The sequence below is a fragment of the Rhagoletis pomonella genome, unplaced genomic scaffold, assembly GCF_013731165.1.
Source record: "Rhagoletis pomonella isolate Grant_MI unplaced genomic scaffold, Rhpom_1.0 Rhpom_scaffold_00010, whole genome shotgun sequence".
NCBI classification, from domain to species: Eukaryota; Metazoa; Arthropoda; class Insecta; order Diptera; family Tephritidae; genus Rhagoletis; species Rhagoletis pomonella.
The window spans coordinates 21,289,407-21,311,262 of record NW_023458564.1 but is presented as its reverse complement, the minus strand read 5'-3'; the positions used below and the strand labels follow the sequence as shown (position 1 = coordinate 21,311,262).

The following is a 21,856-nucleotide window of genomic DNA, read 5'->3' as shown; positions in this document are numbered from 1 at the left end:
AAAAACCTTTAGCCTTTACCTTACCTTTTCCTTTTCAGGTGGCCTGGATACGCCATCGGGACTTGCATATACTTACAGTAGGCACATATACATACACTACAGATCAACGCTTCCAAACATCGTACCATAGAGATATTGATGAATGGACTCTGCAAATAAAATGGGCACAGCAGCGTGATGCCGGCATTTACGAGTGCCAAATATCTACCCAACCAGTACGAAGTTTTTCGGTGAACCTAAACATTGTGGGTAAGTTGCAATGCATTGATTTTTAGGTCGATATAATTTACTAGGATGAATCAAAATGCTCGAAACTATAAGAATACATTGATTACATGCCATTTAAGTATCATGCATTCTGAAATTTCTTAAATTAAAAAAAATAAAAGTTATTGGTAATTATTAGATTTGACCCAAAGAGATAAAGCGATTAAAACAGCATAATTTGGGAATTTAAAGAATCTGAGCATTCATAATACTAAAATGGCATGTAATCAATGTATTCTTAAGTATCGAGCATTCTGATTAATACTGGCAAATTATATCGATCTCAAAAGAAAATGACTCATTTTCTTACGTATAATTCCTACGGGAAAAATTAACACCCGATTAACACCCTTAAAAATGTCGTTGACAGGGGAGATTAATGGAAGATCATTACTATGCCAAATACTAAGGTATGAGTCAGGCTGCGTCGCATTGCAGGATGTTTATTTTTTTTACGTGGTCTAATATATAACAGTACTAGCAGACCCGGCGAACTTCTTAACCATTAACTTAATTTAACCATTTTGGTCCAACATTTTCTCCAACAGTCCACGTTTACGATTTCCATTGGCACATTCATCGGCTAAGAATATGACGTGGTGGTCATTTGCCTTAAATAACCTAAAGAAAGTGTTATGTCCATAAACAAGTTCCCTGGCGGCAACAATGATCCGGATCTATAGTGAAGCTGGCCTTGAAACTTCTTGCGGTTATTACAATCTAGCACAATCGAAATCAAATATTTGTTAAGTAAATGCGACCCTGTAGCTAAGCTTTCGGAACGCCTCCACCTCAGCTGACACTGACAGAAGCATCTGTCAGAGCAGCAGCCATCACTTCCAGTTTTTTTCTTTTCGTGGAAGCCTAGCTCGGGAAGTGGACGTGTTTGGAAGATAACCAGCGAACATCCCAGCGATCCGGACGAAGATAAGTTACACGCCGTGATAAAAGGACACAAGCCTTGTTGCTAAAGCATACCGGTAGGTAGGTGCCACGCCCCCTTTTCCAATAGCCCCATATTTTCTCCATGACTATAGGATTAATTTCACATATCTCCACACCAAGTTCCAGTAATCTAGAGATAAGCAATAAAAAAAATTATACTTGTATGGGATGGGCCACGCCGGTATAAAAATCCAGTACTCTACCATAAACACTTCCAGAGATACTAATTATGAAAAATTCGGTTTATATGGGAGGTGTCACGTTCCCTTGTCGAATAGTCCGAATTTTTATTCATGAGTATGCGATTGATTTCATATATCTCCATACCAAGTTCCAGTATTCTACTATGAACATTTTCAGAGATATACAGTATGAAAAATTCGGTTTTATATCAGGTGTCACGCCGCTTTTCCAATAACTCCAATTTTTCTCCATGAATATGTGACTGATTTCATATATTTTCGTACCAAGTTCAAAAATTTTCCAGAAATATGCAGTATGAGACATTCGGGTTATATGGGAGGTACTACGCCCTCTTTTCCAATAGCTCCAATTTTTCTGCAAGCATATGCGATCGATCTTATATATCTCCACACCAAGTTCCAGTACTCTACCATGAACGCTTCCATAGATATGCACTATGAAAAATTCGGTTTGTATGGGAGGTGCCGCGCCCCCTTTTCCAATAGCTCAAATTTTCCTCCAAGAGTATGCGATGGATGAAGTTGTATATTTTTGAAAGAAGAAAGGTGTGTAAAAAACAAAACCAATATGAATGAATCATATTAACTTTACTAAAGGTATGAAATCAAGAAAACCCCTTCAAGGAAATGGCAGAATTGAATTTGGCTGCAAGTTCACATGGGAATCTGCCTGCGACGGGATTGGAGGACATTTTAAGAGACTAGCAGCTAGAGTAAGTCGTCAACTCCTGAAGTTACAACAAATTCGTACCCCCGAAGCCCTTTACCAATGGGGTGGTGTATGTTTCCTATGGGATGCCTGTAAAAAATAACTGCAACTGCCTTTACTGACCTATCGAAAATTTCGCATTTCTACAAATAACAGCTATGTGGGGTGTGGGCGTGGTTATTGTCCGATTTTAAAAAATTTCAGCCGTTTGGTATGTTGCATCAAGGCAAACAACTGTACCAAGTTTGGGAGAATTTGGTTTAGCGCTTACCAAGATATACACATGTAATCATAAGTGGGCGTGACTACGCCCATTCTTCTAAAATTTATAATATTCTTATTTTCCGTCTAAAAATCATTGCAAATATCCATTTTCAGTGAATAAGCTTCATTAGTTACTAAAATATTGCAGTTTTCGTATTTCTTAAAACTTTCGTTATATAGGAGGTAGGCGTGGTTATTATCCGATTTTGTCTATTTTCAATACCATCCGTTCTACCCTGAAAAGAAGTACACATGCCACGTTTCGTTAAGATATCTCAATCGAACGGACGGACAAATAGTCACCGCTTATTCGATTTCTCTTTTCATCCTGATCATTTATGTGTACATTTGTCTATATCTACATATGTATCTCAATTCGTTTTGGCTTTTACAAACAAACGTTATATGCTAAAGGTTATAGTACCCTTGTGTTAAAAAACCTCGGTTATAAAAACAATACATTGATGTTTTCCCAGTGTTTTAATGTTTCTCTAGTACACGGAATAAAATGTACTCAGAAATATTTTTTAAACTCGAAGGAACTAGATTCACATATTCGCTACAACTTTAAGTAAATATATATATGTGCTGCTACTATCAAACCATGACGTACCTAAAAATCAAAATTTACCTATCCCAGCGGTTTCAATAAAATTAATTTAAAAAAAAAAACACATATTTTCAATTAAAAAATGCACACTTTAATATACACTGTCGATCAAAAGTGGGTGCATGGTGCTTTTTGTTAAATATTTGCAATGTTTTTCAAATAAAAATATTTATTTGTTTATAAGAATATGGTTCGTGCTTTAATCATCTTAGTCTTGAACTTTCTAATCTGAATCTTTAGAAAAAGTGGGTAAAGTGACTCAAACACAATTTTTAAGTGGCTAAAATATCGCTTTGATTTTTAATGATTTTTTTTTGCTAGTGGGTTTTGTGCTTTTTACCATATAAAAGTGTATTTCTTGAAGAATAAAATGCGCAACCCCTAGCTAATATTATGTTGTACTTTAAATAATATAATATAAAAATTTTGAAATAGAGTTCAGAAAAGAAGCTTTGCTAATCTAGTCCTCAAAGCCTATTTGTATCCAGGGTGATGGTTGCACCAGCTCTCGCTTGGCACTGGTCGTTCGGCAGAGTACGAACGTTACGTTTACGGACGAAATATCGATGCTCTCTAATTTTCAAATATACCACCCTTCTAGTGCAGACCTCCACAGTTTTTATGAAATATGTACAAAAAATTATACCTCGCTGCTCGAACAAATACATGAAATTTGTATGCATATGTTCGGCCGCTTATTCGCATATGAAAGAGGATAATGCATGAGTTAATGCAAATAAAGACGGTTTATTCAAATAAGTGAGCCCGTTTGCTGACCGTATAATATATAATACATATGCAAACATACATACATATCACATCAGAATGACGAGCTGAGTTGGTTGAGCCATGTCTGTTGGTAAACACTTTAATTCGAAAAAAAATTAGATATTTAAAAGAAAGTCGGTGCCAAAGTTGTTGGTATAATTTGGGTTAGTACTAAATTTTGATGAAATCTGTCAATAACCTCGCCCACCTCCCCTGTAGTAATTAACAATATTTTTGTATATTGTATTTTTAGGAATTTTTCTGTTTAAATTTACATTTCAATAATATCAACAAGCATTTATGGGTACTTTTGCACCAGTCGTTGCCTATGGGTTAATGACACAAAAATCCTATACATCCGCAATATTTCACGTATTAATTTTGAAATAAGAATATTGTCAATGGCTGGTTTACTGTATACTATGGTTTTCCATGCATCATATATATTAATGAAGGAAGTTTGTTATTACTTTTTTATAATATTTTTACTCAAAAATTGTTTTCGTTTTTTCTTTATCCAAGTCGAATTTTTTATTTAAAAGAAAAAGCACACCTCTCTCTACAACTACACTGAGCCAAAAGACAAGGGTTTTCTCAACCAAGATATAGAGAGAAGCCGATTGTAAGAAATATGATTCAAGTTGGACATTTGAGAAGAAATTCCAGCAGTATGAATGCCGTTAGCGCGATACATAATTATACCCGAGCGCACTTGTGCACAAGGGTATTATAACTTTGTTCACATAAGGTTGTTTATAGCAGGCAAAACGAATCGAGTTAGTATAGACAAATGTATACATAAATGCTCAGAATGAAAAGAGAAATCGATTAGGCGGTGACTGTCCGTCCGCCTGTGCACACAATAACTCGAGTAAAAATTGAGATATCTTAACGAAACTTGGTACGTGCACTTCTTTCGGGCGTAATAACCACGCGTACCTCTCACATAATGGTAATTTTCAGAAATACGAAAACTGTGATATTTTAGTAACTGCTGAAGATTAGTCACTCAAAATTTACACTTACAATAATAAAAAATAAGAATATTATAAATTTTTGGAAAATGGGCATAGCCACGCCCACTTATGGTTACATGTGTATACCTTGGTAACCGCTGCACCAATTTCTTCCAAAATCGGCACGGTACAAGATACCAAATGGCCGAAAATTTTTAAAATCGCACAATAACCACGACCACATCCCATATATCGGTAATTTAGGGAAATACAAAATCTTCGACAAATCAGTAAATAATAAAGCTAATATATTCACAATTGGTGCTTGCAAAAAATTCTTTACCAAGAAATATGCCTGTGGTAAAATTTTGGAAAATCGGTAACCGTTCAACCAATTTGTACTAAACTCGGTATGGTTATTGTGCTTGTCACGTAAAAGCAAAATGTTGAAAATTATTGAAATCGGACTAAAATTACGGCCGCTTTTCATATAACGGTAAGTTTCAGAAATGCTTGAAACTGCAATATTTCGAAATTTAAGGACGCTAGTTTACTCGAAATTGGTACACCCCGACTTACCATGTAGCAGTAGGTTTCGTAAAGGTGAAAAACGTATATTTAATACTAGCGTCGAATATTTAATGTTCGGCTCCGCCCGAACTTAGCCTTTCTTACTTGTTTTTATTTTTTTTCTGTTTTTGGTTTTCCTTAATTACGAAAAAGCCTCTGTGAAGTGCAGAACCAAATCAAACGACGAAGAAAATTGATTCAAGTTGAACATTTGCAGACACATTTATAAAGCGGCTGTAACTGAGTGTGCAGAGATGCTTGCTGTTATTAGCAAACATTCAGAAGATGGCGTTTCAAATATCATCAGAGGCAACTTGTTAAAGTGATAATACAAATTTTTGTTTTGTTTGTCCGAATTATGAAAAAGCATCCATCTGTGAAGTGCAAAACATAAACGTATTCAAACGAACAACCGCTAACCAAAAGTTTGGTTGATGTAAACAAAATTGTGGTTAATATTACCAAATCACTGTGGCAAATATCAACCAAAAAAATCACGCTGATTCCTTTTCAAGTTTGTATTCGGTAATATTAACCCATTTTTGGTTGACTTTACTCTCAATGTATGTACGTACATACCGTCATCTCAATTTCCTTTAATACCATTAACGTCATCACAATCATTACCGAGCACTTGTGATTTCCGTCCCTTTGTGGCAACATCCACGATGAGAAGAACACATTACTACAAGAGGACAACAGTGACGTTGCATTTTAGATAAATAAAGACTGTATTTTACAGTCTAGCGACGATGAGTTTGCCAGGTTAGTACAGGTATAACTTACACCCGTAGACTAATACTGCCACATGTTCTTACTTTAAAAGTTAACTGCTGCAACATCTACCATTCGCTAACATTTTCAAAATTATTAGCAATTCAAAGTCAAAAGCCTGGAAGTAACTGCTCATGACATGAGGAACAATTTCGCTTAACTGCCTGCTTTTGAATTTTATGCATCTAAAATATGTATATATGTATTTCACTAACTTCAAGCGCAAGGAAATAGATATGGGCAATTGTAAATATGGTGACACGTGTGTTGTACATATGTAAATATATACATACATATGTTGCATGCCACATATTTTGCTGGCATACGAGTGATGGTACAGCTGTTGCCATAACTGATATACAAATTATGCTATTACACACTGCTGACTAAGCTGCAAGAGATTCCACCAAAACTTGCGAGACCGGGAGTTTGATTCGTGATTGCTTGGTCTAAGTTGCAGTTGCTTCAGTCGCGAACTGTAAACATCAGTTTACATACATACTACTTAATAGCAATTACTTCAAGCATATTCAGAGTTTTACTTTGATATCCATTCATACATATGTACCTTAATATGTATGCACATATTTGTGTTAGTGACTCAAGGCATTCCCGAGATAATACAGTAGTCACCACTTACATGGGTCGAGCGTCCAGGACTCATAAGAATTTGTATACTCATTTCATTATGTGAAAAAAATTTAATTGTTACACAAAGAGGAGGGACCTACAGTTTTCCGCCGTCTTGGAACTGCGATTGTATTTTTATGAGAAGCTGTTTTTCATGTGGGAACACATTCGGAGGTTTGCGATTGCCTGCCGAGGAGCGATCGCTATTAGAAAAAAAAATTGTTTAGTTGCTTTTCCTATTAAAATTATTTATTTACTTATTTAATTTATATTACTTTACAGTTATTTGAAATGTGTTGAGTTAAAAACATATGTTTGATCGTTAAGTTGCGAAATTTTTTATATTAATGCTGCGAAGAATTATTTTGAATTGAAAGACAAGCAGTAAATGCTTCACAATCAACCTGCTCTCTGTATCACGGGGTCGTTTTATACCCCGAAGTCCAAAATCTTTTGTATATTTCGATGAACAAACTTTACTCCAAGGAATGTCTTTCTTGAATAATTTTCTTTCTAGATTGCAAAAAGCCTTATATCAAAACGATTAATTTTCAGGGCAAAACTCGTATACGCCCGATTGTGTTTGAATTATTTTTTACCCCATTATACACACATACCACTTGTGTAAGATTTATAAGAAAACAGATGTGCTACGACTGCGATGCCTTAATTCTCTTCTTGTATGCAAATTTGAGGCATCCATGAAATTGAAAGCAGTAACAAATTAATATTTTGTGATTCCATTCAAAAACTAGTGGGGTAAATTTCTACCCCATAACAAAAACTATATGAATTGAATCAATACAAAGACGGAGCGCTATATTATCATTAAAATTCTAGTAAATATTTGTCATATTGCAACACAAAAATGGCCTACGATACCAGGTGATTATTGGTGTAAGAATATACCACGTGACCATTGGAGGGTTAAGAGGGTCCTTATAAACAGGACTTACTGTATTTGCATACACATGTTGTATGAACATTGCATTAACTTTATGATATTTATGTACTATAAACATGGTAGGGAACTGCACTTTCCAGCATCCTACATACTTACATATGTTGCCAGGCTTTTCTTTATTTACGGCTGTTTGTCTTAAAGTTCCTATGCTCATCAGGTACTCTATGGTTGTGAGCTTTTTACTGGTTTAGAAGTGTTTAAAAAAAAAACTTGTTTTGAATGTGAATCGGACCAGGAACCGATTATACATATGTAAGTCCAAACACTGTAGGATCAGTGTTGCCGCGCATAATTTTTAGTGGTAGCCAAATTCCTTTAAAAAAAGGGCTAAAAAAGAGCTAAAAAAAGTACTTGTGGCTAAAAATGGTAGCTAAAATTTTTTACTTACATATACATATATAAGTATACACGTAAACATTTTAAATGAGTAATGGTATATAAAAACAATGAACTTTGGAAAAAAAGCTAATATTTTATCCAAGCAAAAACCTTTTTGTACCAGCTGCTTGCTGTTTCCATCAAGTGATTGTACCATCAGGCTCGAAGCATATAACTTACCAGCATGCTGGTACAATATCTATTTCTTTACAGATGAGATCGAGGAAAGATCGAAATGATTAGAGCCCAAATTTCATAATTTTTCTAGCATTTTGTTTAACATTGTTTTTTTTTGTAATTAACAACTGCAATATCGTGAACGTAATCTTCCACAAATACAGCTTTGACTCATATAGTGCAAGAAATTTCCGCCAAACTTACTTAGAAAATTGAGCTAATTTCACCACTAACGACACCAGCAAATACAAAATTAAGCATATACAACTTTGTCATGCCAAATAACGGGTGATTTTTTTGAGGTTAGGATTTTCATGCATTAGTATTTGACAGATCACGTGGGATTTCAGACATGGTGTCAAAGAGAAAGATGCTCAGTATGCTTTGACATTTCATCATGAATAGACTTACTAACGAGCAACGCTTGCAAATCATTGAATTTTATTACCAAAATCAGTGTTCGGTTCGAAATGTGTTTCGCGCTTTACGTCCGATTTATGGTCTACATAATCGACCAAGTGAGCAAACAAGCGATTGTGACCAAGTTTCGCACTCAGTTTACTTTATTGGACATTAAACCAACCACACGAATGCGTACAGTGCGTACAGAAGAGAATATTGCGTCTGTTTCTGAGAGTGTTGCTGAAGACCGTGAAATGTCGATTCGTCGCCGTTCGCAGCAATTGGGTTTGTGTTATTCGACCACATGGAAGATTTTACGCAAAGATCTTGGTGTAAAACCGTATAAAATACAGCTCGTGCAAGAACTGAAGCCGAACGATCTGCCACAACGTCGAATTTTCAGTGAATGGGCCCTAGAAAAGTTGGCAGAAAATCCGCTTTTTTATCGACAAATTTTGTTCAGCGATGAGGCTCATTTCTGGTTGAATGGCTTCGTAAATAAGCAAAATTGCCGCATTTGGAGTGAAGAGCAACCAGAAGCCGTTCAAGAACTGCCCATGCATCCCGAAAAATGCACTGTTTGGTGTGGTTTGTACGCTGGTGGAATCATTGGACCGTATTTTTTCAAAGATGCTGTTGGACGCAACGTTACGGTGAATGGCGATCGCTATCGTTCGATGCTAACAAACTTTTTGTTGCCAAAAATGGAAGAACTGAACTTGGTTGACATGTGGTTTCAACAAGATGGCGCTACATGCCACACAGCTCGCGATTCTATGGCCATTTTGAGGGAAAACTTCGGAGAACAATTCATCTCAAGAAATGGACCGGTAAGTTGGCCACCAAGATCATGCGATTTGACGCCTTTAGACTATTTTTTGTGGGGCTACGTCAAGTCTAAAGTCTACAGAAATAAGCCAGCAACTATTCCAGCTTTGGAAGACAACATTTCCGAAGAAATTCGGGCTATTCCGGCCGAAATGCTCGAAAAAGTTGCCCAAAATTGGACTTTCCGAATGGACCACCTAAGACGCAGCCGCGGTCAACATTTAAATGAAATTATCTTCAAAAAGTAAATGTCATGGACCAATCTAACGTTTCAAATAAAGAACCGATGAGATTTTGCAAATTTTATGCGTTTTTTTTAAAAAAAAGGTATCAAGCTCTTAAAAAATCACCCGTTATAATCACACCACAAGAACATACACGGTAAATTGACTTGATGGGTCATTTAACAAATTTATTTTAAACTATAGTTAAATCGTTAACAGATAAGCTAACAGCCCCAACACTTTTACAGTATGGATGTATAAAAGCGTAAGGAACATACAATACATATATGTATATATATCAGTCTTTCTTAGTTTAAAAATTCATCTCTTACATAAATGCAAAAAAAAAAAAAACAAATTAAGCATATACAACTTTGTCATGCCAAATATTATGAATAAATTCTAAAAAGGGCTAAAAAAAGGGCTAGGGGCAATTTTAAATTTATGTGGCCAAAAAAAGTATGTGGTAGCTAAATCTAGCCACCAAAGGGCTAAAACGGCAACACTGTGTAGGATACTTATAATTTAAATATTGAATCGCCAAAGTGACAGAGTTATGGAGAACCTAATTTGGATTGTTAATTGGTTATAAGTGCGCACGACCATTCCGCAGGGCCTGGGTTCGAGCTTAGTCTCCGACTAACATAAACAAAATCCAACATAAAATAAGTTTTTTTCTAATAGTGGTCTCCCTTCGGCTGGCAATGGCAAACCTCCGAGTGTACTCAGTAGGGTGGTTCTTAAATGTAATGAGCAAATTTTTACATCAGATTTTCTAAGCCTCAACCCTTACGTCGATGCTACTATAGTCGAAGATATCACATATACATTTTGGTCCCGATTGGAGACGGTAAAGCCGTGTCGCACAAGGTTCAAAGTCCAGATTACCCTACGACGACATCTTAACCGACTTCAATCGGAACTAAACTTAATATTTATGTGATATCCACGACTTTAGTAGTATCGATTTTGGGCATTAAATGAAAAAACATATTTTTAATTTTTTGAGTCCCTAGAGGCCTTTGACCCCTTTAGACTATTATATGGAAAAAAAATTAATTCTACTTTTTTGAGTCTCCATAGAGGAATCTGAACTTTGCCCCTTTGCGACAGGCCTTAACCGTCTCAAATCGGGACCAAAATTTATATGTGATATTTATGAGAGTGGTATTACCGATTGAGGGGGTAAGACTGAAAAATCGTTCATTTGATTTTTAAAGACCACCCTAGTATTCAGCCATGAAAAAAAGCTTCTCATAGGCTTGTGCCAATCAATTACAATATGGTGTATAGATAAATTGAATTTTGCTGTGCCAAACGCAAAGTAAAATTTTGACATTCAAAAACCAAACAAACGCTCGTGCTAGAGCTCCATTTATATTTGTTGCTATTATTGTTATTTTATAACTGACAAGTAACGTGCGCTTTTTTTCTTATTCCAGCTTCTATTTTGATTTTCACTCTTTTATACCGCCAAACAATATTATGTGTATCATGGTTGCCACATTTGGTCGCTTGTAACCAAAATAGGTAACTTTTTGAGAGCTTGGTAATTTGGCAATAGGGTTAACATGAAAGTCAAATGAAGAAAAAAATGATGATAATAAATTGCCAAATAAGTGTACCGAAATAAAATGTCACTGCTAGCTGGCACACTTTATATTAGTGGGATTCATGAAACGTCGCAAAGTTGTTTCAAATCTCGCATTTTCCACCTTGTGACGCAGCTGATTACTTTTGTATGGAAACTTCTTGCGACAAAATTGCGACATTGCCATAGTATTTGAGCTGGCAATCATTGCAAAGTCAAAGTCGCGAAACACATTTTTTTTTTTTATTGTCTTCAAATACTTCAAGAAAAAGTATATCAGTTAAGGCTGCTTCGAAATATAGTTGTAAAAACTTTTCTTTTTCTCTAAAGCGCGACATTTTTAAAAAATTTTACATTTGTAATCCGGAGTTGCGATAGGTCGTTCATACAACTTTGTTCGCAACATTGCCATTTCGCCAAAAATGGCACTTTGCGACGTTTTATGAATCGCACTAATATTTCAGTATGCTTATACACATTTAACAATTGTCGCCACTTCCGCTCCTTCCGAAAATTTTTTCTAAACCTTCTCAAAAGAACAGAAAAAACTATTTAAATCAGTTAAAACATTTCACTGTGAGTTATACATTTATCGAAGTTAAGATTGTTACATTTTCTTTTGGAATATTTTTAATTGAAATAAACTGTTTCATTCGATGCAACGAAAATATCGATGTTTTCATACGATACATCGATATCCATCGATTCTATATTTCGTTGTATCGAATCGAAAAAAACATCGATGTATTTTTTTGATTTGCACCCCTAGTTCAGATATACATAAATATTTTAGTTAATTCCATTATGTGAAGAAGTGACTGTAGGTAAATCCAATAGTCTTTAACAGATCCTGGTAAATACTTTTGAGGACTCTTCAATTGGACGATATTGCTTTGCATTCAGCTTGAACGAAAAAAGTCACTCCCTGGCACACTTTTATATAATCCGGTTCTTTCATTTAAAATTATTTATACAATTGAAGAGAAATTTTTTTAGAAAAAAACTGGAGATCCACTTAAGTTTTTCGATATAACTTTACTCGATCGGTACGTAATAATTACCAAATTGAAGGCGAGACTTACTGTTACCGATTTATGATAATAATATGACCGAAATCATTGAAATTATAAACAAATTATTTTAAAATAAAAAAAAAATAGTGAATAAAATTTTTTGTCATTTTCCGATATTTGCAATTTTTATATTGTATGCATAAACCTAAGTTAACTAATTAGTGTTTCTAGAAGTTGTGCCTGTTCAGTGTTTCCATACTCATTTGCATAAACAAAATTCTTCCACGATGATGGAAAGTAATTTCTTTTCGATTGGAGTTACCGAAATTTTTTCTAAATTTGCAAAAATTCGCCAACTATAGCTAATATTAAAAAAAGATTAGAATATTTGGAACCAGCGACCTAAATGCACGCCTATTAATATTAATGCTGTTCTTTACATCTTTTGACAATAGGCCAGTGCAATTACCAAGAGAACAATTAAAATTTTCTTGAAAAAAGATAACTTTGAGATTAACCCTAAGCTAAAGGGCTCTGAGAAATAATATTTGACTTTATCTTTTGCGTTAACGGATTCATTATCTAATAATATGCACCAAACCTTTTTGCTGAACCCAGAATTTTTAACAAGAATTGGTCTTATTCGACTAAGTTGTATGCGGTGGGTCATTTGGCGGTCGATGCGCGGGCTCTTACAGTTACAATAAAGGACTAATATTTTTCAGGCTTGTTGTTGACTTCATGATACAATATATCTTCATTATCACCAAGGGATTTGAGAAAAATTAGATTTTCGACCCACCCTACTACATTGCCGATAGCTTTCTGCATTGCTTCTAGCAAAGAAAGAGGCTAAACTTAGTGACGTTTTCTCAGGTTTTGAATTTGTTCTGAAAAAAATGTTTTTGAAGAGCAGATAGATTTTCGAACCTACTTCAGAAAACGGTCCTTAAAGGTTTTAATGATTTGGCTAGGGAATCGACTCTCCTTCTGACTTTCGTAATGAATACTACGTCTAAACCTCAATAACTCAAGTTAGAAACAGGCTGACTCTTATAAGCCTTCAATTTCTGCAATAAGCTTCCCCCTTTTTTTGGTGCTTTTTGTTTTTTACTTTTGTTGTTTTTTACTTTTGTTGTTTTTTGCTTGTTGTTTTTGTCCTATTAAATTCACTACATATTTCATACATAGGATTTGGCAACCAACTGAAATAACTAGATATACATAAGTTTATCTGATTTACTGAAAATATGTAACATTTGCTGTCTATATGAACTTGAATGCTATTATCCATATCCATTATGCATATAAAAGTACATGCTACAAATGTGTCTACATAATTTACCTTTTCTTTTCTTATATTCCTTTGTGACTTTAAACCTGCCAATCTCGTGATTTCCTACGCAACAGTACCAACGTCAAGCATATTGGGTGGACCCGATTTATATGTGGATAGAGGTAGCACAATTAATCTGACCTGCGTAATCAAGTACAGCCCTGAGCCACCGACACATATTTTTTGGTATCATCAAGATAAGGTAAATACCTACGATTGTATATTTAACTCGTTATAGTATAACTAGTACATAAAGTAAGCTATACGTAATCAAATTACGCTGTATGAAAAATCTCTAGTTTTGAAATAACACAAAAAAAACGCCGAAACACGTGAACTTAAGATTGAGTCGTAGATTACGGATATGTATAACGTTGTTCCAGATCTGGTAATCCATGCATTGTAATTTTATTAATTAATTATTGTTCTTCTGCCACAAATTCAAGCTACTAACGATGAAAATCGATGGATAAACAAACAAGTTTTGAATGGCTAAATGAAAATGCAATAATTTTTTGTATGAAATAGGGCCAGGAAATAATATTACTCATACGCTTCATCGAACAGGGCCGTACTCGTACATACTCCTATTGGCGATTGAGTAACATTTTGCAAGTAAATTTTTTTTTTCATTCACAAGGCAAACTTTAAATGAAAATGTCTTTGATTAGGTGACTAATAACCCTGTAGTCAAATGTACTAGTTGAAAACTACCACATAACTAGTATGAACCGCATGCCCAACTAGTCAGCCAACTATCTTTTTTCCATGCAACCAATTGGTATTTTTAACATCCTACGAGATGGCAATTGTCAGATATCGGCCAGAAATATACCAATCTCATACTAGTTAAAAATAGACAGAAAAATTCGAGTACAATTATGGACCAATACCACTGTTTTGGGAGCCAAAAAATAAAATGAATTCATGTATACAATAAAAAAACTTTTGATTAAGTACACTTAAATATATTATACATTGTTATTTAGCACCCTTAGATTTTCGAATTATTAGTGTAAAATTTTTTGAGTATTATTTAAAAGCAAAACTAAGTACGTAAATATTCCAAACTTTCGAACATAAATTTAAATGCATTTTACATTAAATGTTATTAAAAAAAAAAGGTTTCAGGTACAATTAATACTATATTTTTATCTTTTTGAATAATATTGAATATGCAAAAGAAAACATTTTAGTTAAAAATAAAATTAATACTTCAGTTCATTTTCGAGTGAACTAAAATAAAAAAAAAGTGTTCATTAAAAAAAATTAAATTCATTAACTTTACACATTTCAGTCTATTATTTTTAAAAATTTATAGAAGTAATAATTAATGTTTAAAATTTGAGATTTGGATAAAAATAAAATAAGTAAATAATTCAAGCAGTTATTAAATGTTCTTGAATTTTGTCTATAGTTTGGCTTGTTATTGATAATAGAAATTAATCAAATAATTATATTAACCGTGCAATTAAAAAAAGTCGAAAATAATTGAAAATGATCAAAAATTACAAAATAATGATGTAATTAGAATTAATTAACATTTTTTTAAGTAATTCATTTTTAATCATTAAAAATGTGGTAATATCGGTATTTAATCATTAAACGGTTATCCAAAAAAACATGCTTTAAGTAATAATGATTATGAAAATTAATCATTGTTTAACAGGTCTGGTATAATTGAATACGTAATCGATTTAATGGCCAAATAAAAGTTATAATATTTTGTGTACTTTATTGTATTAAACTGTCGAAGTCAAATAAAACGGGGCATGAATAAATCGTTTTGTACTTGGCACAAATCTGGTCATTTTCGAACTAGTTCGGTTTTTGTCAGGAAATTCTAGTTGTAAACTAATATTTTTCCTGACTAGGTTGGTGTTTCACTACAGGGAAGCTACACCTCAAGCAACTGGTACCAAACCGGATACATATAAAGCACGTTTGTATATAAATACAAGCATGTGCAAAGCTGTGGGTGCAAACAGTTCACATTAGAAATTGTTTATGCACATGCTCTTCTCAACTGCCACAGAGTTAAACCTACTAAAGTTTGTAAATGCTGGCACCCCAAATCATGCTCAAAACTCTCGCTTGATGAACCACAACTCCTCCAGAGTTGTCTCACGGGGCTCCGTATAGCTTTCAGCATACAGAGGTGGTACAAAAGTTACCATTGGTCACAGCGCCTACCCAAATTTTTGAACATACATAAATACATAGCCGGTGCTCAACACTCCCGCTTGACGCATCCCCCAAAGAACTCTTCCAGAGTGTTACTATCCAAAGTTATTATAAGAAGCAGTTATAATTTTTTTGAGCTACAATGAAAAACTTAGTAATTTCGGTACTTTTTTGCCTAAATAAACGTTTTAAGGCTGAAATTGTTCAAATTCTTGATTTATTTTTTGTTGTAATTGTTTCTGGAACTCTATTGATTGATATACATAGAAAAAGAATGAGTTAGCTTTTTTTTTTTTGTTTCTGACGAGAGAAGAAAGTGACACTAAAAAAACAACTCATGCGATTTTCTCATATACAAAGTTACTTAAACATATGTGCAAATGTCGTACATTTTTTAATTATTTTAAAACTTCTCACATGTAAGTCTGAAAGCTAATGCCAATATATCAATTAATTGGTCCCAATACTACATATCTCAAAATTGTCTTATTAAGACTTAAACCGCTACGGGTCGGTTTTACAGAATGTGGTAATTAATTTCCTAGATGTTCTTTATTTTTCAGTCACTATTACAGCGTTTGAGCAGTTTGTATAAATGATAAAACTTTATTATCAAAACCAGTGTAGGATTATCTGTAGTCATCCTTAAACCAATACGCCGCAATGTTAAATTCTACGTAGTGAAATACACGGGCTTCTTAAGTAAAAAAAAAAATCATTCATACTTCATACTTAAGAACGCGATAATAAGTGTTCTAAGTCTTCTTTAAATTTCGTCTATTCTAACTTCTCTTCTTTATTTTCTTTCGTAGGTCCTTTCAGAGGAAACATCAGCCAGTCGTTTGAAAATAAGAACTATTAAGTCTATGGAAACCAAATCAATACTACTAATCAAAAATGCTGATCTCCTAGACTCTGGTAAATATTCCTGCTACCCATCGAACACGGAAATAACAAGCATACGCGTACATGTGCTACAAGGTGAATACGTTAAAAACAAACAAAAAATATTGCAAAGCCAAACATTTATTATTAGGGAATAGAGAAACGCAATTCCTCATTGGTACGCAATGAACCCAGCTTACTGCGGCCATTCATTCAATTAGGCTTCCTTGATCAAGTATTAAAACAGTACTGTATGGGTTATTGATAAGATATATGTACACTCTTCTAACCGCCGCGAAATATGTATTTATTTCTTACTTATAAAAGAAAATATTATCTTGTTAAGAAATTTAATTTTCCAAACAACATTTAGCAGGTCTTACACGAGGGTCACTAATAAAAGCCTTAGAGTACGTAGGAGAAATAATATGAAATAATTGTCCCATTGGTTTTTAAGATTTTCTTCAGCATTTTTAACACACTTTCGCTTGCGCTCAAACTAACTGGTGAACCACTTTGACGGTGCTTGACATTCTCTTCAACATAACAAAATTTCAAACGGTATTTTGTAGCCACTTGAAACTGGTACTTTATAATCTTCTTCTTCTTCTTATTTGGCGCTGTAACCGCCTAAGCGATTTTGACCGAGTTCAGAAAGGCACGCCAGTCGTTTCTCTTCTGTGCCAAATGACGCCAATTGGAAACGCCACGTGAAGTCAAGTCCTTCTTCACCTGATCTTTCCATCGCAGTTGGGGCTCCCCTCTTGCTATGCTACCACCAGCGGGTTCCGAGTTGAAAACTTTCAGGGCTGGAGCATCGGTGTCTATTCGAACGACATGGCCAAGCCAGCGGAGCCGCTGCATTTTAATTCGCTGCACTACGTCCATGTCGTAGTAAAGCTCATACAGCTCATCGTTCCACCGTATGCGGTACGCGCCGAAGCCAACGCTTACCACCAGATCCATTCGCTTTGCTTCCTTATCCAACTTGGGGAAGGCAGAACAGACTTCGCGGTTCTTGCTACCGATGATGTCGATGTCAACGGCATAAGCCAGCAATTGCACGCCCTTGTAGTAAATTCTTCCTGAGCGGTTCAGTTCTGCAGCTCTTATTATCTTCTCAAACATCAGATTAAAGAAGTCACATAACAGGGAGTTGCCTAGTCTGAAACCCCGTTTGGTGGCGACGCATCAGAGATGTCTTTCCCAATTCTGACGGAGTTGGTAGTATTGCTCAACGTCATTTTACACAGCCATATCGTTTTGAGGGGATGCCAAATTCAGACATAGCGGCGTATAGGTAACTCCTTTTAGTGCTGTCGAAAGCGGCTTTAAAGTCGACAAATAGGTGGTGAGTGTCGATCCTTTTCTCGCGGGTCTTTTCCAAGATTTGGCGTATTGTGAATACCTGGTCTATGGTGGATTTCCCAGGCCTAAAGCCTCACTGATGATCAGTTCATTGATGGTGGGCTTCAATCTTTCACACAATACGCTCGATAAGACCTTGTAACCTATGCTTAGAAGGCTGATCCCGCGGTAGTTGGCGCGAATGGCGAGGTCACCTTTCTTGTGGATTGGGCAGAGCACACTCAAATTCCAGTCATCGGGCAAGCGTTCATCTGACCAAATTCTGCACAATAGTTGATGCATGCACCTTATCAACTCCCCGCCGCCGTACTTGAAAAGCTCAGCTGGCACGCATGAACGAAAGACACAAGATCACGCCTTCCCGAAAGAAAGAAAAAAGTTATTTTCTAGCTGTTGAAATCTCGACGCCATCTTTGTTGGAAGAAGTAAACAACGAAGAGAACAAAAAAAACCGCGTAATTGTTGAACGCATGAATAATCATTTTTATTATGCAAATTCTTCTATAAATCATGTTGTTTTGTTAAATTATTCTTTACCTTATGTGTGCCCACGTTGTCACAAGCGAAAATTAAGAAAATTGCAGTAAAAAGCCACCACCAAATTGTAAACAACGAACAAATGTAAACAAACGGCTTATGTCAAAATCGCCCTACTTTTTTCATAAGTGCGATTATAACGGGCCACCCTTCTGCTGTCGTGACCTTGTCTTTTTGGTTCATGGCTGGCACGCTGTCAGCTCCAGCAGCGTTGTTGTTTTTCAGCCGCGTTATTGCTATTCGTACTTCGTCATAGTCAGTCGGTGGAACGTCGACTCCGTCATCATCGACTGCGGGCTCGGGTTCTTCTTCTCCACAACTTTCCGTGCTGCTACCATTCATTAGGGCGGAAAAGTGTTCCCTACATAATTTAAGTACGTTCTGAACATCGGTTACTAGGTCGTCATTTTTGTTCTTACAGGAATACGCCCTGGTCTTGAAACCTTCCGTAAGTCGTCTAACTCTCTGGTAAAATTTTCGGGCATTCTTCCTGTCGGCTAGCATTTCAAGCTCTTCGCACGCACGTATTTTGGCCTCTCTCATCTTATTGCGGCAAATACGTCTCGCTTCACTCTTTAGATCCCTGTAGCGGGCCCACATAGCGCGCGTTGCGCCCGATCGCACGATTTTCAACCAATTTCGAAACTATAAAAATCTTTCCTTTTCAACGGTGTTTTTGGTTTTGAAATCGGTAAATTTACCTTGACCTTCATCTTTGTTTTTATCTTTCACATTTTTGCTTATATCCTTTTCTTTTTCTATTCACGTAGATGAGATGAGGTGCGATGACGTGATAAGATGTGTCGTGATATTATGTGATGTGATAGGATGTCATGTCATGTGTTGTCATATCATGTGATGCCACGTCATGTAATGCCATGTCATGTCATACGATGTCATATCATGTGATGTCAAGTTATGTGATGTCATGCTATATAATATGATGTTATATCATATGACGTCGTGTCACGTGATATCGTGTGATGTGATATCATATTATGTGATGTAATAGCATGTGATGTCTCTTCATATTATGTGATATATATTCTGATGTGATGTCATGTAATGTGATCACATTCCATGTTCCGATTATTATATCAATAACCCTATTGATAACTGTGTCGGAAAAATACAGATAACAATATCCATAAACATATAGAAAAATACAACGATTGCAAAATCTATTAATTCATCGATAAATATAACAATCATCAGTATCGATTATTGTACATATCGATAACAATATAAATTACTAGATCGATAACAAAATCAATTATTTAATCGATTATTATACCGATAACAATATCCATTATTGTATCGATAACAATATCGATTATTATATTGAATATTATATCGATTACAATAGCGGTTATTTAATCAATAACAGTAGCGATAATAACATCGATTATTTTATCGATAGCAATATCGATTAATAATAATAGATTGGCGCTTACACATATGTTAGTGTTTGGCCGAGCTTCTCCTCTGTCCTCGGCAGGCAATGGCAAACCTCCGATTGTATTTCTGCCATGAAAAAAACAGCTTCTCATAAAAATACAATCGCCGTTCGGAGTCGGCGTAAAACTGTAGGTCCCTCCGCTTTGTGTGACAACATCAAGGCGCACAGCACAAATCGGAGGAGAAGCTCGGCAGCAATATCGATTACTATATCGATAAAAATATCGAGTTTTATATCGATAAAAATATCGAGTTTTCTTCATATTTATCTTTATTTTTGCATATTCCTCTTCACCTTTACCTTAAAGTGTTTAAATTTACTTTGATCTTCCTTTTTGCCTGTATCTCTAGGAATCTTTGTTTTTGTTTTTATTTTGAAACCGCTAAACCGCTGAGAACCATTTCCATGTGCATTATTCCCCTTGAATTTGATAATTCACTCCCAACCAACCAACTGCCGCTAAAGAAGTTTCACTTCATAAATTCCAAAAATTTTCTTACCCGTGCAGTAACCCTAAAAAATACGGAACTGTTTAAACGACGATTTTGGCCATAATTTTCAACCAATTGTGAAACCATAAAATCTCATCTACGGAAAAATGCCCTCCAATGGTGTTCTTGGTTTTGAAATCGGTTCGGTAGAATCGCTAAACGAAGGCGGACAAAATTTATGTTAGCGTATTATTTAATATATAGATAGCCCAATCTGGTCAAAATAAGTCGAGTTTTTTATTTCTGCTACCAGTATATTTCCTCTGGCCACATCATATCGTTACGAAAGATATCAAAGCTTCAAAAAAAGCTATCATTATTGGCAATATGTACATAAATGTTAATTATACATATCGTTCTTATAGCAATAAGCAATTTATTGTTATTATTTATTTTATTTTTCCACAGGTGAGCGATTGGAAGCAATGCAAACCAGCTCCGCGTCCACTGCGCGATACGGCGTTGCCACCTATCTAAGCAAACAAATTAGTGCGATAGTCTGCGCGTTAGTTTTATCACAAATATTTACATTTTTCTGGAGCAAAACAGGCAAGGTTCGCGAACAGAGACACAAGGACCAAAGCAGGATCAGCCTACAACCGACTGCGACATGTATCAAACAAAGCAGTTGTTACAAAAGCTCATCCAGCTACACGCAACAACCACAGCCACCGCTACAGCAATATCAGCAGCATCAAGAGTTTGGTCACAGTGTTGCCACATTGCTTATGGTAGCATTGCGGTACAGCAACAATAGCCCCACCACTGGCCGTATAATTGCCCTCTCAAGCGAACAGCGCATATGTGGCGACATAACCGATGATGTTAATCAAGAGGACTGCCAGCAGAGTTTCCATCAACGGTAACAACAATTGTTGCTTCGACAATCCGTATACTTCAATGACGCTCTCAAGGCAACAACATTTCAATAAACTTGAATAGAAGATGAGGTTTAGAGCATAATTTTATGGAGACAACATACAGACTGCAAAGGTGGCTGCAGTAGCATGTTTTATGCCTAGCTATGATAACCATGCCGACTGAGAATGGACAAAGTAGGGCCACAAATACAAATAATAATATACATATAGTTAAGTATGTAGTTAAAGTTTTTACTTCCTTATATGGGTTATATGCGTATGTACTTAGCTGAGTTAGTTATGCATATGAAAAGAAACGATTACAACTGCATCTACATATGTACTTACACATAAGCTTACTTGTTAATAAACTGGGTGGGTAGTATGTAAAGATAATACTATGAATAGTTGAAAAACTAAATTCAAAATATCAAAATGTAGAAAAGTTTAAACATGTATGTAT

At 35.3% G+C, this 21,856-nt stretch overlaps 1 protein-coding gene across 1 annotated transcript in view; it reads left to right on the top strand.

The window, feature by feature from the left end:
- The window catches only part of LOC118746546 (zwei Ig domain protein zig-8-like), a 21,950-nt gene extending 100 nt beyond the window's left edge, over window positions 1-21,850 (top strand). Inside the window, exons 2-5 of the mRNA XM_036480391.1 lie at window positions 13-249; window positions 13,684-13,811; window positions 16,606-16,774; window positions 20,942-21,850. Coding sequence (XP_036336284.1) covers window positions 13-249; window positions 13,684-13,811; window positions 16,606-16,774; window positions 20,942-21,399 — 992 coding nt within the window. The 3' untranslated portion in view covers window positions 21,400-21,850. The remainder of the gene's footprint in view (window positions 1-12; window positions 250-13,683; window positions 13,812-16,605; window positions 16,775-20,941) is intronic.
- Window positions 21,851-21,856: the final 6 nt, after the last annotated feature.